Source organism: Panthera tigris, chromosome B1 (assembly GCF_018350195.1).
Source record: "Panthera tigris isolate Pti1 chromosome B1, P.tigris_Pti1_mat1.1, whole genome shotgun sequence".
In the NCBI taxonomy this organism is placed as follows: Eukaryota; Metazoa; Chordata; class Mammalia; order Carnivora; family Felidae; genus Panthera; species Panthera tigris.
The window spans coordinates 50,505,225-50,523,021 of NC_056663.1; the positions used below are offsets into that span (position 1 = coordinate 50,505,225).

Consider the following 17,797-nt stretch of genomic DNA (forward strand, 5'->3'; position numbering starts at 1 on the left):
TTCAAGACCTATCTACAAGTGTTTTTTAATTATCAAATTTTGTTTGTTTATTCTTTTGTTTTAAATTTCTATTTTTTTTTTTTTTTTTTTTTTTTTGCATTTTGGCCAATGGAAGTAATCTACCTGATTTTTTACACTGTGGCCAGTTTCACTTAATGAAGCATGCTCAAATGGTGTGCAGAGTTCTAGAAAGTAAAGATGAATATCACTAACCTTTTGAGAGAGTAGAAAATAGAAGAAAACCCAGCTTCCTTTATAAACATATTATAGACTAAGTCAAAAGTTGTGTCACCTTGGAATAACAAATATTGTTAAAATGTCCATACTACCCAAAGCAGTCTACACATTTAATGCAGTCCCTATCAAAATACTAATAGCGTTTTTCACAGAACTGTAAGAAAAAATCCTAAAATTTGTATGGAACCACAAAAGACCCTGAATAGTCACAGCAATTTTGGAAAACAATTCCAAATTTCAAGTTATATTACAAGGCTGGAGAAATCAAAATGTAATGGTACTGGCACAAAAACAGACATATAGATCAATGAGGCGGAACAGAAAACCCAAAAATAAACCCACAATTACATGGTCAATTTATCTTCGACAAAGCAGGAAAGAATATCCAATGGGAAAAAGAAAGTCTCTTCAAAAAAGGGTGTCAGCTACATTTGAATGAATGTACTGAGTGGTCCAGAATGAAACTGGACCACTTATCTTACACCACCCACAAAAATAAATTCAAAATGGATTAAAAACACCTTTAATTGAGGAGAAACCATAAAAAATCCTAGAAGAGGGGCACCTGGGTGGCTCAGTCGGTTAAGAGTCTGACTTCAGCTCAGGTCATGATATCATGGTTTGTGGGTTTGAACCCCAAATTGGGCTCTGTGCTGACAGCTTGGAGCCTGGAGCCTGCTTCAGATTCTATGTATCCCTCTGTCTCTCTGCCCCTCCCCCGCTCTCTCTCTCTCTCAAAAATAAATAAACGTTAAAAAAATTTAAAACAAAATCCTAGAAGAGAGCACAGAAATGTCTGTGACATTGGCTATAGCAACATTTGTCTAGATATATCTCCGGAGGCAAGGGAAATAAAAGCAAAAATAAACTATTAGGACTACTTCAAAATAAAAAGCTTCTGCACAGTGAAGGAAACAGTAAATGAAACTGAAAGGCAACCTACTGAATGAAAGAAGATTATTTGCAAATGACTTACGTGATAAAGAGTTAGTATCCAAAATATACAAAGAATTTACACAAATCAACACCAAAAAAATAATGAATAATCCAATTAGAAAATGGGCAGAAGACATGAACAGACATTTCTCCAAAGAAGACATCCAGATGGCCAACAGACACATGAAAAGTGCTCAACATCACTCATCATCAGGGAAATGCAAATTAAAATTACTTCATACCTCTCAGAATGGCTAAAATAAAAAACACACAAAAATAATAAGTGCTGGAGAGGATGTGGAAAAAAAGGAACCCTCTTGCACTGTTCGTGGAAACTAAAATGGTGCAGAAACTCTGGAAAAAGTATGGAGGTTCCTCAAAAAGTTAAAAATAGAAGTACCCTAAAATCTAGTAATCCCACTGCTGGGTATGTACCCAAACAATACAAAAACACTAATGTAAAAGGATACATGCACCCCAGTGTTTATAGCAGTACTTTTTACAATAGCCAAATTACAAAAGCAGCCCAAGTGTCCATCAACTGATGAATCGATAAAGAAGTGGTATATACACACAATGGAATATTATTCAGCCATGAAAAGGAATGAAATCTTGCCATTTGCAATGACATGGATAGAGCTACAGAGAATAATACTAAGCAAAAATAAGTCAGTCAGGGAAAGACAAATACTGCATGATCTCACTCATATGTGGAATTTAAGAAACAAAACAAACAAGCAAAGGGAACAACAAAAGAGAGAGAGGGAGACAAACCAAGAAGCTGACTCATAACTATAAAGAACAAACTGATGGTTACAGGGGTGGGGAGGTGAATTATGGTATGGGGATTAGGAGGTGCACTTGTCGTGATGAGCACTGGGTGATGTATGGAATTGTTGAATCACTATATTGTACACCTGAAACTAATGTAACATTGTACGTTAACTACACTGGAATTAAAATAAAAAATAAAATAAAATTTTAAAACAGCCAAAAAAAGGAGTTGTGTCCTATACTAAGTGTTATATTCTCAACCCCTAGCACAGTGAGCAACAGGTGTTCAATAAAGTCTTGATCAGTGACAGAATAACCTATCACAAAACTAAACAGAGCTCATAAAATTATTTCTTTATTTTAAAAAAATAGAAAAAAAAGTATTAGGTAAAATATTTTGTTCTAGGTTGGTAACTCTATACAGAGTTAAACTGTCACTGGATTTTCAATCCTCTAGCTTCCAGTCCCATAGCTAATTCACCACGACACCTCCAAGAGGACTACAGGGAGGAGCGCCTGCCTAGGTGGCTCAGTCGGTTAAGTGTCTCACTCTTGATTTTGGCTCAAATCATGATCTCATGGTTCCTGAGATTGAGCTCCGTGTCAGGCTCTGCGCTGGAAGCATAAAGCCTACTTGGGGTTCTCTCTCTCCATCTCTATGTGCCCCTCCCCTGCTTATTCTCTCTCTCTCTCTCTCAAAATAAATAAACTTAAAAAAAAAAAAAAAGAGACTACAGGGAAACTTGAAGACGAGAAGAGACCTGGAAATAGCCTCTCTCTTCACCAAACACCTATTACATGTCCTTACTATCTCTCTTATGGAATCACTGACTCTTTTATAATATTTTGTGTACACATCTTATCTCCCTTACTAGAGCCTGAGCTATTATAGAGGGAGGAGGGTCTTACATTTCTTTACATTCTCCTCATAGCACTCCATAGTCTTTTTTCTTTCTCATTTCCATCTATCTTACACATACTAAGTCAATTAACAAATTAATGACTGTGTGCTCTACTCTGTATCCTTAAACAACACCTAAGATGAAAGTAAATTAAAATGATCATGAGTAGTCTTGATGTTAAACAGAAAAACAAGGTCCAAAATGTCAGTCAAACAAAAGGAGTCTGTGAGAAAGACAGAGTAGTCCAGCTGAGTCCATAAGACAGTGGAAATCCTTTCCTATGACTCACTCAGCTATCAGATTAGCAGGAGGTCCTTCTGCTACACCCCAAAATCTCAGAGGCAACTGTGTGATTCAGTGTGCCCTAAATACCATTGCTTCCAGATTCTGATGAATCAGGTGCTTAATCTACTGAAACTATGATTATCATGTAAGAGTTTAAACTTGAACATTATTAGAAGAAATGGTAATTGGGAGGAATTAACAATCTACTCTTCTCTTCCTTTCTACCAACCACTAAGAGTACGCCAGAAAGGATGGGGGTGGGGTGGTGGGGAGCTTACTTTGAGCAGCCAAGTGAGAACTGAGTCACGATATGGAACAAATTTATTCTTGTTTTTGCCAGCACTCTGATCTGCTAGGGCGGAGATAACGAGACCGAGGGTCGTGAGGGACCTGCATGGTGCAACAAACCGGAATAACCATAAAAAACTGAGTATATTAAGTATCATATTTTAGCACAAAACTGAACATCAAGATGCCTTGTACCTGCATTAGAACAGCACTGCCATCAGCATTTTGCTGCTCAGTTTAAAAACCCATGAACTCTAAAAGCTAATATCCTTCTAATACTACTGCAAGCAATTAAATTGCTTAGCTCTATTATTTTTTTTCATTTTTGTAAATAGCAGCATGAGCTGTAAACCTTTAGGTTAAGATAAGATACAAACACCACATATCTTTAAGAAAGGAAGCCACAAACACAATACAATTAATTAAAACTTAGTATAAGGCAAAAACATTTATATATGTGTGTCAGTATATCTATCTATATGTCATATATATCTATAAATATATCACACACAATATCATTCATATATATCACCATTCAATAATATAATAACAACATAGCATCTGGATGATGGTCTTTTATGATCTCCAGTAAGTGACTCTCACTGTGTTTCCTTCTGGATTCCTGCCCACAGGAGCTAATAATTTAGCTTGAGGTAGAAAATATAACCATTTAAAGGAATTGGTACACAAAATATTACTTTATAAAACCCTGGCTTCTTGGTATAAATAAGCACCACAACAGTCATAAAAGGAAAAGCTCAACGTGGCTAGTACACAGGTTGATGTTTGCTCAGACCGTGACACCCAGGCTGAGATGTCTCAACAGCTTTTCCATAGCTTAGACCAGTGGTTCTCCCGTGGAGGGCTACTGTGCCCCAAACAGGGAGCAGCTGGCAATGTCCACAGATATGTTTGGGTTGTTACAACTGGGGGTGGGAGAAGAGAGGTGGCAGGTACTACTGCCATCTAGTGAGTAAGGCCAGGGATGCTGCTAAACATCGTACAACACAAAAGAACAGTCCCTGGGACAAAGAATCACTCCAAATCTCAGTAGGGCTGCTCTTGAGAAACCTCTGACTTGACTGTGCTCTTCAGCCCCATCAGACATCTCAACAAAACATAAAATATGCTTGGGCCCATAAATATCTATGTCTATATAAATATAGATATATATTTGAAAAAAGTATATATATATGAAAAAATTCTCAATTATTTATTCAATATAGCCTCAATAATTCCAGAACCTTATTCTTCTAATAACCACAGAAGTTCCCCATTTGGCTCTTAAGTCAGTAAAGTAATAAAAGTAAGCTTCTGGAAAACTTACTTGTTGATGTTGCTCCCCTCCTTCAACCTGTCCCCTGCGGCTCCAGTTTTCGTTGCTCGCTCACTGCCAGCTAAGTCAACCAAGCTCAGTTTGCCCACTTTCTCTCCAGATGTCTACAAAGTAAATCAACAAACACTTATAAACAGTTAAAGAATACAGAAAATGCTACATCTCTACCGAATGATTTTATTATCTAAATCCTTTATTAAAACATTCACTGTTATTTCAAAATTATCTTGTGCTCACATAAAACAGTAAGAGAACTGTCCAGTCTAGTAGTAGATAGATACACACAAAATATTCACGGCTTTACTAATTCAGACAAGAGTGAAAGCTGCCTCAGAAAAATAGTGCCCCCAAAATGGGATATTTGAAGGGAGCCCAATAAAATTTTCATATAACAGCACTTGTAAAATATAAATTTTAATGATATAAAGTTGTTTAAAATTTCACAAATATTTACCAATAACGCTGAAGGAAAATATTTGCAATTCTTACTGATGTAAAAAAAAAAAAAAATTAAAATTTTATATAATGGGGTCTCTCAAAAACCCAACACTTGCTTAAGTTTTTCATATTATTTATATATAATAATTCCCTTACTTCATAGTTTCAAGTATAAACTTACATATTTTTCTAGTTATTATATATATACACATATATTGATATGTCCTTTATCAAAAATGTTCTGTAATGTAATCACACACATAACACATATTTTATACTTCAGCAGAAATACAAGAAATGTGGGAAAGCAATGCCCAAATCTACAAACTGGATCTTTTTTTTTTTTTAATGTTTATTTATTTTTGAGAGGGAGAGAGTCAGAGCAAGAGAAGGGCAGAGAGAGAGGGAGACACAGAATTGGAAGCAGGCTCCAGGCTCTGAGCTGTCAGCACAGAGCCTGATGTGGGGCTCAAACTCACAAACCGTGAGATCATGACCTGAGACGAAGTCAGATGCTTAACTGACTGAGCCACCCAGGCACCCCCCAGACTGAATTATTTTTTTAAACTTTTCTTTAATATACACATTTATATTTATTTCCATAAATAAACTATGTTGCTAACAAAAGGATATTTGGCTTCCCAAATCAAAAGTACTTTTGGTTTAAAAAAAAAGTCATCAGTATGTTTTTTGTTTTATGCTGAAAAGGAAACAGAAAACAAAGAACTCTTTGTTGTTACACTAATCTTGCTGTGATGGCAAAAAAAAAAGAAAAATATGCTTTCAGCAAATGAAAATCTTACCAAAATCTAGCATTTTGCCAGCATGATTATTTTAGCTTCTGGCATTTGAAACTGATTTGCTGGGGTGGGGGGTAAGGCATCATAATAAAATATGCAAATATTCACATAAAAAGTAAGTAGTAAACCAAGAAGTTTCAGTATGGTGGAAGCATATACATTTCTGGCTCTGTTTACTCTTCATAAGCTTCAAAACCAAGTATTCAAAACATTACTCTACAAATCTGATACTTTTATAGTACAATTTCCCCAGTATAGTTTATTCCTTCTAATACTTAGCTGTTTAGCAGAAGAGAACATTTCAAAAGAATCTCTACTAAATTAGCTAGAGTTAACATTAGCTTCTGCAGTCAGCCACCAAAGTTTAAAGCTCAAAAAATTCTGTGGCAGAGACCGTGAACCATCAGCATGTTTAACTTCTGTTCCACGTTCCTTTAGTTGGACAGGATGGGGCTAAAAACTACATTTTTCAGATTCCCTTACAGCCAGGGTTCATGATGTGACTTAGGTTCTGTCAAGCAGATACATGTGCTTCAGATTTGGAAAGGAGAAGTAAAGTAGAGGTCATCCCCCGGACTGTTTTGGCTGTTTTCTGCTGGCAAGCAGGATCACGGAAATATGAGGTTTTCTACAAGTGTCTCAGCTTACATTCTCCAGCTTCCAGGTCACTAAGAGGCAGCTTCATTAATTCCTATGGCCTAGATCACAGCTACTGAGCATGCCTGGATCTCACAGCCCTGGTGGTAGCCTCAGAGGTAGTCTCATCCTTGATGGGGGAGATCTGTGTGATTATTCCTAGAGATTTACTCTAGAGCCCACTCCCCCTCAGGTGTTCTAACAACGCTGTAATCACCCAATTCCCTCTGTTAAATCCCTTTCTGTTAATCTACAGTGGCTTCTGTTTCTTGCTGACTCCTAATTCATACCATGTCTAGCTAGGATTCTAAGTTATATGACACTTGAAGGAATAGAGTAAGATAAATCGTGATCCACTTTTAAAATATTAAACAAACAAAGAAAAAGGTCAGGCATCTGAATACCTACCCCAGACTTCACATCATATAAAGTATGGGTAAGGGTGATTTTGAAGACTGCATGGGATCGACTGCTCTCCTCATTCATGTTCGTGGCAGCAACTGTTCGAGACTTGTTACCCTCAGACATCAAAGACTCAATATCCTAAGTGGAAACAAGTCATAGATACACATTGCATTGTCAAATAAAACTCTGCTATCCTATGAAATGCATTACAAGTATCACTACTCAGACAACCACATTTGGAGTTTACACATCTACACTTTGTTTTTCAGTGAACATTAAGCCCAACAGAGTAAAATAGCCAATGCTGTCTCTGAAAACTAAAAAAAAAAAAAAAAAAAACACATTTATTTTCTGTAGATGCCAAATAAAGTAGCAGCTTTGAGAATTAGGAAAGTTTAGAAGCCACGGGTGGAGACCCACAAGATGGACAAACATACGATGCCACCCCTCATCTACTCTAAACAAAAAATTTAGTTTCTTTAATGACAGAAGCAACAGAAGACAACTGTTAAATTAGATCATATGAATAAGCAACAAACAAAAATGATTCTAAACCCTTCACACAGGCATAGCAGTGCTGCATCACCCATGTTAGTGTGTATTATACCAGACCTGTTTCTGAAAACTGAGACATCAAGAAATGAATGTCTGCACAGATTTACTACTTCATTGCCATTACTGCTAAAAGGAGACAGCAAGATGCACTTGAAAGATCATGGGATGGGATCTTCATTTTTTTAAATGTTACAAGCTCTAAAAATAGTTACTTAACCAAACTGAATTCTAGTTTCATAAATAACAGTACAGAGCTATAATATGATTTACCTTACAAGAATTTTAATGAGGAACAAGAAAGATGGTATGTATGAAAGAGTTGACTAGTTGTCTCCTCTTACCCCATCTCCTTTTCTTTCTAGTAAAGGAACCCAAATTTTAGCTAAGCACCTTGCCGTGGAACTAAGAGACTATATTTCCCAGATGCCCTTGCAGCTCAGTCTGGCCACAGGACTAAGTTTTAGTGAATGAGATGTAAAGTCATCTGGGAATTCTCCTTAAAGGGAGTAGGCATGCTGTCACATCTTGGTTCTAAGAGCTAAGATTTTGAACTATGAGAATAAGGGTATTACTACAGAGCTGGCTCCATGTGGAGAGCTGGAAGGAATCTAGGTCCCTAACAGTATCTTGGAGCCACTATATCAGCCCTCTCACCATTCATTCTTTCATTTATTCATTTAAATATATATTGAAGTCACCTATTAGATGCTAGTGCATTTTGAATACTGAAAATAATGAACAAAATAGATAACAATTCACATTCTAAAGAACTTAAATCCTATTGTATTTTCCTGTTACTTGCAGCCAACACAATCCTAACTGACACACATATATAAAAAACTTTGAAAATCATAATTTTCTATTTTGCCATAGCAATGAAAAAGAATAATGTTTAAGGAAAAATTGTATCTGACAAATAAAAAGCCTCAAAGTAGAAACATTAACTATAAAGAAAAGTTTAAGTAAGCACCAAAATGGAAAATTCAACACAAAAAGAAAAATTCAAAATGTTTTAGATCTATTAAATCTGACCATCCTGAGACTTAATGTAAAAGCTTCACCCTATTTAACCTACACTTATTCATTGGCCTCTAATTTGTTGTCTCATGCATAAACTCTGTATTGAGTCCTTTTTTTTCTACAGAGAGAGAGCACGTGCACACAAGCGGGGGAAGGCCAGAAAGAGAAGGGGATAGAGGATCTTAAGTGGGCTCTCCACTGACAGGCTGACAGTAGCGAGCCTGATGTGAGGCTCAAACTCATGAACCATGAGATCATGACCTGAGCCAAAGTCAGAAGTTCAACTGGCTGAGCCACCCAGGTGCCCTGAGCCTTTAAATTTTTTAAACAAGCAAAATGTCTCTTGTCACTTTCCAATCTCCTCTAAGCATTCAAAAACATCTTGATCTCTCTCTAGTGTTGTATAATAAGTCCTCAAATAATCATTATTAAAATAACAATACTTACTAACATTAATGCCCTAGGTTTCTCAAAGACTTTTCACATGCATTATCTCATTTGATCTCCTCCAGGAAGTCTTCCTAGACTCCACCCTCCCCAGACACCTACATATTCATTTAAGTTAGGTATCCCCCTCCTCCAAACTACTAATCCTAGACAAGAATTTCTCGTTGCTCTTAGTCATGTTGTTTCAGAATACTTTTATAATAACATCTACAAGTATCTTGAGGGGATGGACCATCTCATTCATTTTTTATATCCTCAGCACCTAGTACAATGTCTGGCACATGATAGATGTTCAATAGATGTTAACCAAATGAAGTAACTAACACCTACTAAATGAAGTATCACTGACCAAATGACAGAACTGATTAAAGAACAAAAAAAACCAAATGGGCCTACCTCATAATATACTCAAGACAATACAACTAATTTCCATTTTATAACTTGGGACAAAGAGGCTTTTAGTTAGGTAGATGAATCCAAAGTCATACAAGAGTCACGCAATAGGATTAAGTATCACCAGATCAATATTCTGTGACTCTTAATCCGAGGTACATGACATCACAGCATCTCACTCCACCCCCATTTCCCCAACGCGCAAAGCCTGATGGATCCACACAAAGCAGAAGTGTGAAGTTGGAAAATGAAGAGAATAAAAGACCAATGCGTGATCCTCTCAAATTAGAAACAGACTTTGAATTCCAACTACCCAATTCATATATTTTATTTCACTAAATCAATGAAATCATAAGCAACTTCATTATTTTATGTACTGCTAGGGAAGAAAAATGCTGCCATTTATAATTTTAAGATGTAACCATAAAGAATATCACAATTTTAGAGTTCATAAAATATGAAAAAATATGTATCTCACAACAGATGACCAGGTATGCTTGGCAAATGTGTATAACCTTCTCTCAAAATTAAACTGTCCTAATAGCTATAAATAGCTTTTCAAGACAGATTTTTGTAAAAAGTAGCTTTTAAGTAATACTACTGTAATTTTTTTTAATTTCAAGAAAAATCATCATCACAATTTAAACAAGAAGTAATTTGCTACAGTGACTGTAAGCAGTTTACATAAAGGATGTTATTACCTTGTAGCTTGTGACAGCCAGTTTAGAAAGTCCATCGACATAGGGTCCCAACACACTGTGCTCTCTGACTTTTAATGTTTGACGACTTCTGCTCATTAAAAAGAAAGAATTTTAAAACAATAACATGTTTTTAAAAGGACTCAATCGTCCTCCATAAAAATATACACTGAATTCAATAAAGATCCCAAGTAAAAAGAACCAACTAACTTGATTCAGGAAGAATCTAAACCAAAATTTAAAATCTTGACTGGTAAGAAAAACTTCATAATGTGGTAAAATATCACATCACTCAAAAGGGTACACTGTGGGATGTCTATTTCCTACCACAAAGAATGCAGAGTCAAATAAATACAAACAATCTACTTGTCATTTCACAGAAAGTGGTACAAAGAACAGAACTCAATAAATGTTAACTGTGCAAGAAAGCTCAGACCAATCTCAGTCATGAATAAAAACAAACAAGCCAATACACTGAATTTAATCATGATTTAAAAATGTAACATTAGGCTGATCCCAGGGCTGCTAGGTTTGTTTTAACACTGATTCATGCCCATTATCACACTAGACTGATAGACTAAATGGGGAACAAAACACAATCATTTCAATAAATGTAGTGAAAAGGATTCAGTATAATTAAATACTTATTCATGATTAAAAAATAAATAAATACCACTTAAAGAACTAATAAACCCTGTAAGGGGAATCTGCCAAAACCTAGAACATACAGCATTCTTAATACATCAACCAAAAAACATTAAAAATATTTGTTGATGATTGTATAGAACATGAATTCTCTCTCAAAAAAGCTCCTTAAAAAATATAAACAATACAATGGGGCACCTGAGTGGCTCAGGAAGTTAAGCTTCTGACTTCGGCTCAGGTCATGATCTCACAGTTCATGGGTTCCAGCTCTTCATCAGGCTCTGTGCTCACAGCACACAGCCTGGAGCCTGCTTTGAATTCTGTGTCCCCGCCCCCCTCTGCCCCTCCCCCACCTCTCAAAAATAAACATTAAAAATTTTTTTAAATATAAACATTACAATGAAAAAAAGAATATTTGTTGCTGGTGAGATTACAAGTGATTCTTATTTTATGTACTGATTTTCTAATGATTTGGAATCCTCTAGCACCCTAGGATCAACCACCAAAAATTTCACTTACCACTATAGAACTGTACATGAAGTAAATATAGAACAAATATTTGACTTAATTCTGATCTCAAGATATACTATAACTTTTTCCTTTAATTTTTCTTTTCTTTTAAAGATAATGTGTACTGTATTACCTCCTGAGTATAAAACAACATAATTATATCATTACACACAGTAGATACTGAATTCATAAAATCAGTACTTGATTTAAAAAACTAAGTTCTCTCAGACAGTCTTTGACTGAAAAGGGATCACTTTTAGAGTTTTTAATTCTATTCACTTTAACTCTTCAGAAACATTACAAAAATCCTCAAGAAACTTTCATGGAGGAGACAACAGCAGCTAACTGAGCACTTACTATGTAACTGTTCTAAGACCTCAGGTGTATCATCCCAGCCAATCTTCACAACAGCCCTCTGCAATATTATGTAATATTATCATCCCCTCTGTACAAATGAGGCCTAGAAAGCATATTAAATTTGCTTAATAGGTAACAATTAGAGGGACCCAGATGCAGAGCTATGTGAACCCCAAGCCCGTGCTGTTAAATACTAACTATATACAAGACAAAGATAAGAAATTATTAAAGACTCCAGGCAAACTGTGGATAAAAGTTGGAACTATTGCACACAAGCAATGTGGAATACAAAGTCAGCTAAGAATTCCTGGCAAGAAGAACTTTGGGATCTCAAAGAAAGTGATGCTCTTCACTGAGGTGAAGATGCAGAAAAAGTACAAGGACACAGTATTCAGCAAGATGTGGGTACTTAAGCTAGAAACTTCCTACCTCTGGCCTCCTTTGGTTCCCTGTTTAGACTTTCATGCTCAGTGCCCTCCAGCCATGCTCAGGGTCCTCCAGCCACCCTGGACAGTGGGGTCACTCTCCAAGCAAGTGATGTCTCATACCTCCATTCTTTTAGCATAGGCTGTCCCCTATGCCTGAATGGTTCTCACCTAACTTCTCAGTGGACAAACTGCTACTCAGCACAAAAATCATCCAGTTCTCTTCGTGGACTCTTCCCTTCTCCTCATTCCCTCTTTCCCCTCACCTATTTTATATAAGCCTCCTTCATAATTTAAAAGCATCACTGCACTGTATTACAATTACTTGTTTCCAAAACTCTCATTCTGTCCACACTGTGAGATCTTCCTTTACAATTTGCCTAGTGCTCGGCATGTAATAATGATCATTCAATAAATGTTAAGGTTTTTTTTTCTTTAATGTTTATTTATTTTTGAGAGAGAGAGAGAGAGAGAGAGAGAGAGAGAGAGAATGACTGGGGGAGGGGCAGAGAGAGAGGGAGACACAGAATCCAAAGCAGGCTCTAGGCTCTGAGCTGTCAGCACAGAGCCCGACACGGGGCTCGAACTCATGAACTGTGAGATCATGACCTGAGCCGATGTCACACACTTAACCAACTGAGCCACTCAGGCGTGCCTAAATGTTAAGTTTTACAGAGAAACACTAAGTGCCAATTGAATGTCATTGTAAAAGGACTGAAGATCATTACCTTTGACAAAGAAAACAGACACCAGTGAGGGATTGACACGTTTTCTTACGACTGAGCATCACTATGATTCACTGCTTCTAAGACCACCTTTTTTTGATCATCTTCTTCATCCAAGGATAATTATGCATCCCCTTTTAACTCCACATTCTAAGCCTCAGTTCATGTGGCTCTTTGACCTTATAAACACTGTTCTTACATCTATAAACCACAGGCTGTGGTTATTATCTGTTTATTTTTCACCATTGTTGCACTTCCTTAAAATCTGACTCAGAAAACTGTGCAATGGACAGATCTCCTCATATACTTATCTTCCTCATTAGGTTCAGTTATGACTGCAGAGTGAGAACAGCATTTTCTAAGGCTTTCTAATACTTTCAAACCACTTCTCTTTCAAAGTCTATGCCATAAAATGGAACATTCTTTTTCTCTGGGGATCTTTAAAATTAACTATCCTAAAGTCCAGGGTTCAAATCTCTGATTATGCCCTTCTCAGCAAGCAAAGAAAAAATGGCTAATAACCTGAAATTTCTTGGCCTTTTATAAAAGAAAGAAAAGAAAGAAAGAAACTCCACTTGATTAAGGATACCAGTCCCTCATGATACTAAGCAACTTAATTTTCATTGCGTATTTTTTGTTTGTGGCTTTGGATGTATGTGAAAAAAGGCAGTATGAGGCAAGTACATGTGGCTCAACAATACTTCCCTCCCCAACTCAGCCCTAAACTCAAAAGCCAGAATTGACTGCAGGAAGCTGCTCAATGTGACTGAAAACACAGTCACAAGGACAATAACTAGATAAACAGATAAAAGCACAAAGAACTCTACCAGAGTTCAATATAAAAAAATTCACTTAAGTCAATTTAGAAGTCTGTTTTAGTCCTTAATGCTATAACATTAAAGTTTCAAAGTCCTTTACCCTTTGGGATCAAGAAGGTCTCTAACTTTTTCATTATAAATTTCCATATAGGACACTTCTACTTTAAAACTCTGCTCTTCATTTTCCTCTTTCTGAGTTCGTTCAAAGAGTCCACTGCAAAGTCTTGGAATTAATCCAGGTTGGTCGGCTGTGCCCATCATGGTATAAGATTTTCCAGATCCTATAAAGTGGAAATCATAGTTATTACTGTCTCTGAGAAGTTTAAATACATAACTCCCATTCCATTGCTCATAATAAATTATAGCACTTAGTAAAATGCCCAAAATAAAATAAGAAATATACCAAGTATAATGATGAGACTAACCAAATATGGAAGCTTTCCTATTACACATGTAAAATCTAAAGTAAACACTTTTGGGGAGCCTGGGTGGCTCAGCTGGTTGAGCATCCAACTCTTGATTTCGGTTCAGGTAGTGATCTCACAGCTCGTGGGACTGAGCCCTGCCTCAGGCTTCAAGCTGACAGCATGGAGCCTGCTTAGGATTCTCTCTCTCCCTCTCTCTCTGCCCCCACTGCCCTACGCACGCACGCTTTCTCTCTTTCAAAATAAATAAAATAAGCACCTTTTAGGAAGAAAATAAAAACATAATTTAACCATCTTCATACTTTAAAAAAATTACCTAAAACAACTGAAAAAAAGTGAGGTCTAACTAGTTTTCTAAAATTAACTGGGAAGATCCATATGATGAATACTACTGTGACTGTTCCCAACCACTAATCATAGCACAAAAAATACACATTATCCCTATAGGCCCCAGAGCAAATTAACTTACTACCCTTTGGCAACAGTGTAAAAACCAGAGTAATCTTCTTTCTCTACTATAAAATTATTTTCTCCATTGTACCAAAAATACATATTCATTAAAGAAAATTTAGAAAACACAGGAAAATAGAAAGGAAAACATTAAATCATGTATAGTCCTAACTTAAGTATAACTCTTTTTCCTTCTTTAGTAGCAATGCTTTTATAAACATATTTTTAATTCTACAAATTGCTGCTTTTATCACTTGACATTTATCATTGTCATAATATCTCAAACCAATACACCACTTCTTAAGTACCAGGCTTTTTCTGTAAGTTTTTGATGTTAACTAATTGTGACAACCCTATAAGGAAGGCTTACACTTACCAACATTTTACAGATAAGAAAACTGAGGTGAAGTTTCATAAGAGCTGGGCTGGAGCTGGGCTACCCTGGCTCAGAATCTGTGCTCTTTTAACCACATCATATACTGGCTCTTAAAAATATCACAACCATTCTAATTTTTTTAATGTTTATTTATTTATTTTGAGAGAGAGAGAAAGTGGGGGAGGGGCAGAGAGAGAGGGAGAGAAAGAATCCCAAGCCAGTTCCATGCTGTTAGTGTAGAGCCCAACATGGAGCTTGATCTCACATAAGATCATGACCTGAGCCGAAATCAAGAGTCGGGCGCTCAAATGACTGAGCCACCCAGGCGCTCCCAGAACCATTCTTCCACAAAGACTAGTTTTCAATTGGACAACCTATGCAACATACCCTTATAAGAGTGACTCCTTCACTTTATATAGATTTTCTTTCCTGTTAACCACAGAAGTACAGAATTCAAAATGTTCCTTATCAATTGTAACTGATAAGATGCTAACAATATGTATTCTCTTTGTTACTTTCTCTGTTACGGTCTTTAAAGCTTAAAAAAGTATATATTATTTAACATTACCAGTCTGTCCATAGGCAAAGATACATGCATTGTAACCATCAAACGCATTCTGAAGAATATTCTCCCCAAGGCACTTGAAAACATCATCTTGACCTGAAAGAGAGAAAAAGAATAAGAAAAGATATTTTAACTACATATGAACAACTTTTTAAAAACTAAAAACAACTCCCTCAAAAATGCACTTTTTCAAGTTGTAGATCTCCAAACAAGATTTTAGGACTTGATGAAGGTGTCCAAAGGCTTATGTCTTTCAAGTATTTCTAGTTAGCCCAGGATAGGAAATGAGTAAAAAGTTCCTGGATAATATGAACTTGAATAAATAAACACTGGCCAAAAATCCTCTGCAATGCAAAAAGCTAATGAACTGCTAATTTTGTAAACGATGATTAAAAATATCCAAAGTTTATATTTGGAACCTCAGTAAACCTGAATTAAACAATTATATATATCAATCTCCTCTCCTTTTCTTCAATGATAATTTTTAATTATAGGACCTACAATACATACCAGCTAGAAGAGAGAAGATCTTGAAAATTTCTTCTAGCTTTCAATCATGGACAAAAATAATAGGTTCAAATTCTCTTCCACAGGCTAAATTAAGTATGTCAATAATCAAACAAAATCATTCAGCCTCTCTTTGAGTCTTGAATATAATATGAAATATGAAAGACCTGGATGCTGTTATGCATCCAGTTTGTTATATACTTATATATATACTTACATAGAAAGTATGTTTGTTAGAATGCTAAAAATAGCATTCCAATATGCCCCACTTCCTAGTTAATTTCCCAGATTAGCATATCATCCTCTTATTTCCAATACAGAAGCAATCTGTAAGTAATCTGTCAGGCCAGCTATACTAACCTTAAGTTTTTGAACCAGCTGTAATACTACTCTGTCTCATGACAAAAGCCAATACAATATGACAATATTTAAAAGATACTGCTTAGAAACAGGTGTCATAAAAGCAGTTGGGAATAAAAGAAATTAGAAGGCTGTCGCTGTAGTCCTAAACTTGTAGACAAGTTCTAAACTTAAGACAGTCATCGTTGAGTAGAGTAAGAAAATAACAGAATTCCAAGCAAATTTAGAGAATCCATTAAAGAGAGAAATGAAACAATGAAACATAAGTGACTTACTAGTCACAGAGGCAGGTAGGAGCAGAGCCTGGACTAAACTAAGGGTTTCCTTTTCTCCTTGGCTCATCTTTCCTTATATCAAGCTGCCTCACTAGACTCATCACGGACATCGAAGAGAATCTAAATGGTTAGTGTACTCCAGGTCCCATGTAAGGCCTGGGAATGCGTGTGATAACTTCAACCATGTACCCTATTAATCTACCTTCATTGTCTTATACCAAGAACAGCACCTTGTTAATCTATTTCCTGATTAATATAAAAACAGCAAAGACGGGAGGAAGTTCTCTATATAGTTTTTAAAGTTATACAAAAAATAATGCTGTCATACTTTATGGAAAAAACATAAAAACACCTTTTCTATATTGTAAGTAGTTAATAGGATGCTGTACTTACCTGCATATTTTTCTCTGACTGATTCATCCATGGACCAGAAACAATGATCATATGCAAACACCTGTTGAAAAATAAAAACAGTATAGTATGTACTAAGAATAAACCCTTAATATACTTATAATGCTATAACAATGTTGTAACATTGATAACATTGTTCACAGTAGTGAAATAAAAATAACTTACCGTCTTCACAATGGAGGTTAGTTAAATTATTTATGGTACAGTTTTACAACAAATACTCTATAAATGATATAGACCTTTATTTCACATGGAAAACACTTCACAATGTTAAGTGAAAAGGGGGAGGTTACAAAACAATATTTATGGTGGTTATTATATACACATATACATGTACACACACCTAGTTACACATATAAAATTTATTTCTGCATAAGATTAGTGATCTCTGTCCTCTTTATGCTTTTATACATTCTCTACAGTTTTAGTTTTCTCAGAGAAAATACAGGTATTTTAAAAGAATTAAGATGTAAAGATGGTTACTACAGCATGCTGAAAATGTTACAAGACAGCAGAATCGAAAAATTATAACACACCCACGTACAATACTGCATAGCTTTTAGTTGCAGAACACTGATAAGAAAATGTTCATGTATTAATGTGAAAGTTATAAAGTCTGGACCACAGTCCCATGTTTGTTCCAAAATCTATACAGATGAAAAGCTTAGTAAGAATACACACTGGAAAATGGTTAGTGGTTAATGCCACCTGGTGAGATATCACAGACCAGCTCTGTTTGGATCTTTTACATTTACGACTTTCCAAAATATGCTTGCTTGCTTGCTTATTTATTTATTT

At 35.9% G+C, this 17,797-nt stretch overlaps 1 protein-coding gene across 3 annotated transcripts in view; it reads right to left on the reverse strand.

Moving 5' to 3' along the window:
• KIF13B (kinesin family member 13B) overlaps positions 1–17,797 on the reverse strand; it is a 199,270-nt gene that overhangs the window by 108,649 nt on the left and 72,824 nt on the right. For all 3 annotated transcript variants that reach the window (XM_042983548.1, XM_042983549.1, XM_042983547.1), the window contains exons 4-10: positions 16,982–17,042; positions 15,450–15,542; positions 13,731–13,911; positions 10,154–10,241; positions 7,041–7,175; positions 4,750–4,862; positions 3,413–3,524 (exon numbers count right to left, since the gene is read on the reverse strand). In XM_042983548.1, coding sequence (XP_042839482.1) covers positions 3,413–3,524; positions 4,750–4,862; positions 7,041–7,175; positions 10,154–10,241; positions 13,731–13,911; positions 15,450–15,542; positions 16,982–17,042 — 783 coding nt within the window. The remainder of the gene's footprint in view (positions 1–3,412; positions 3,525–4,749; positions 4,863–7,040; positions 7,176–10,153; positions 10,242–13,730; positions 13,912–15,449; positions 15,543–16,981; positions 17,043–17,797) is intronic.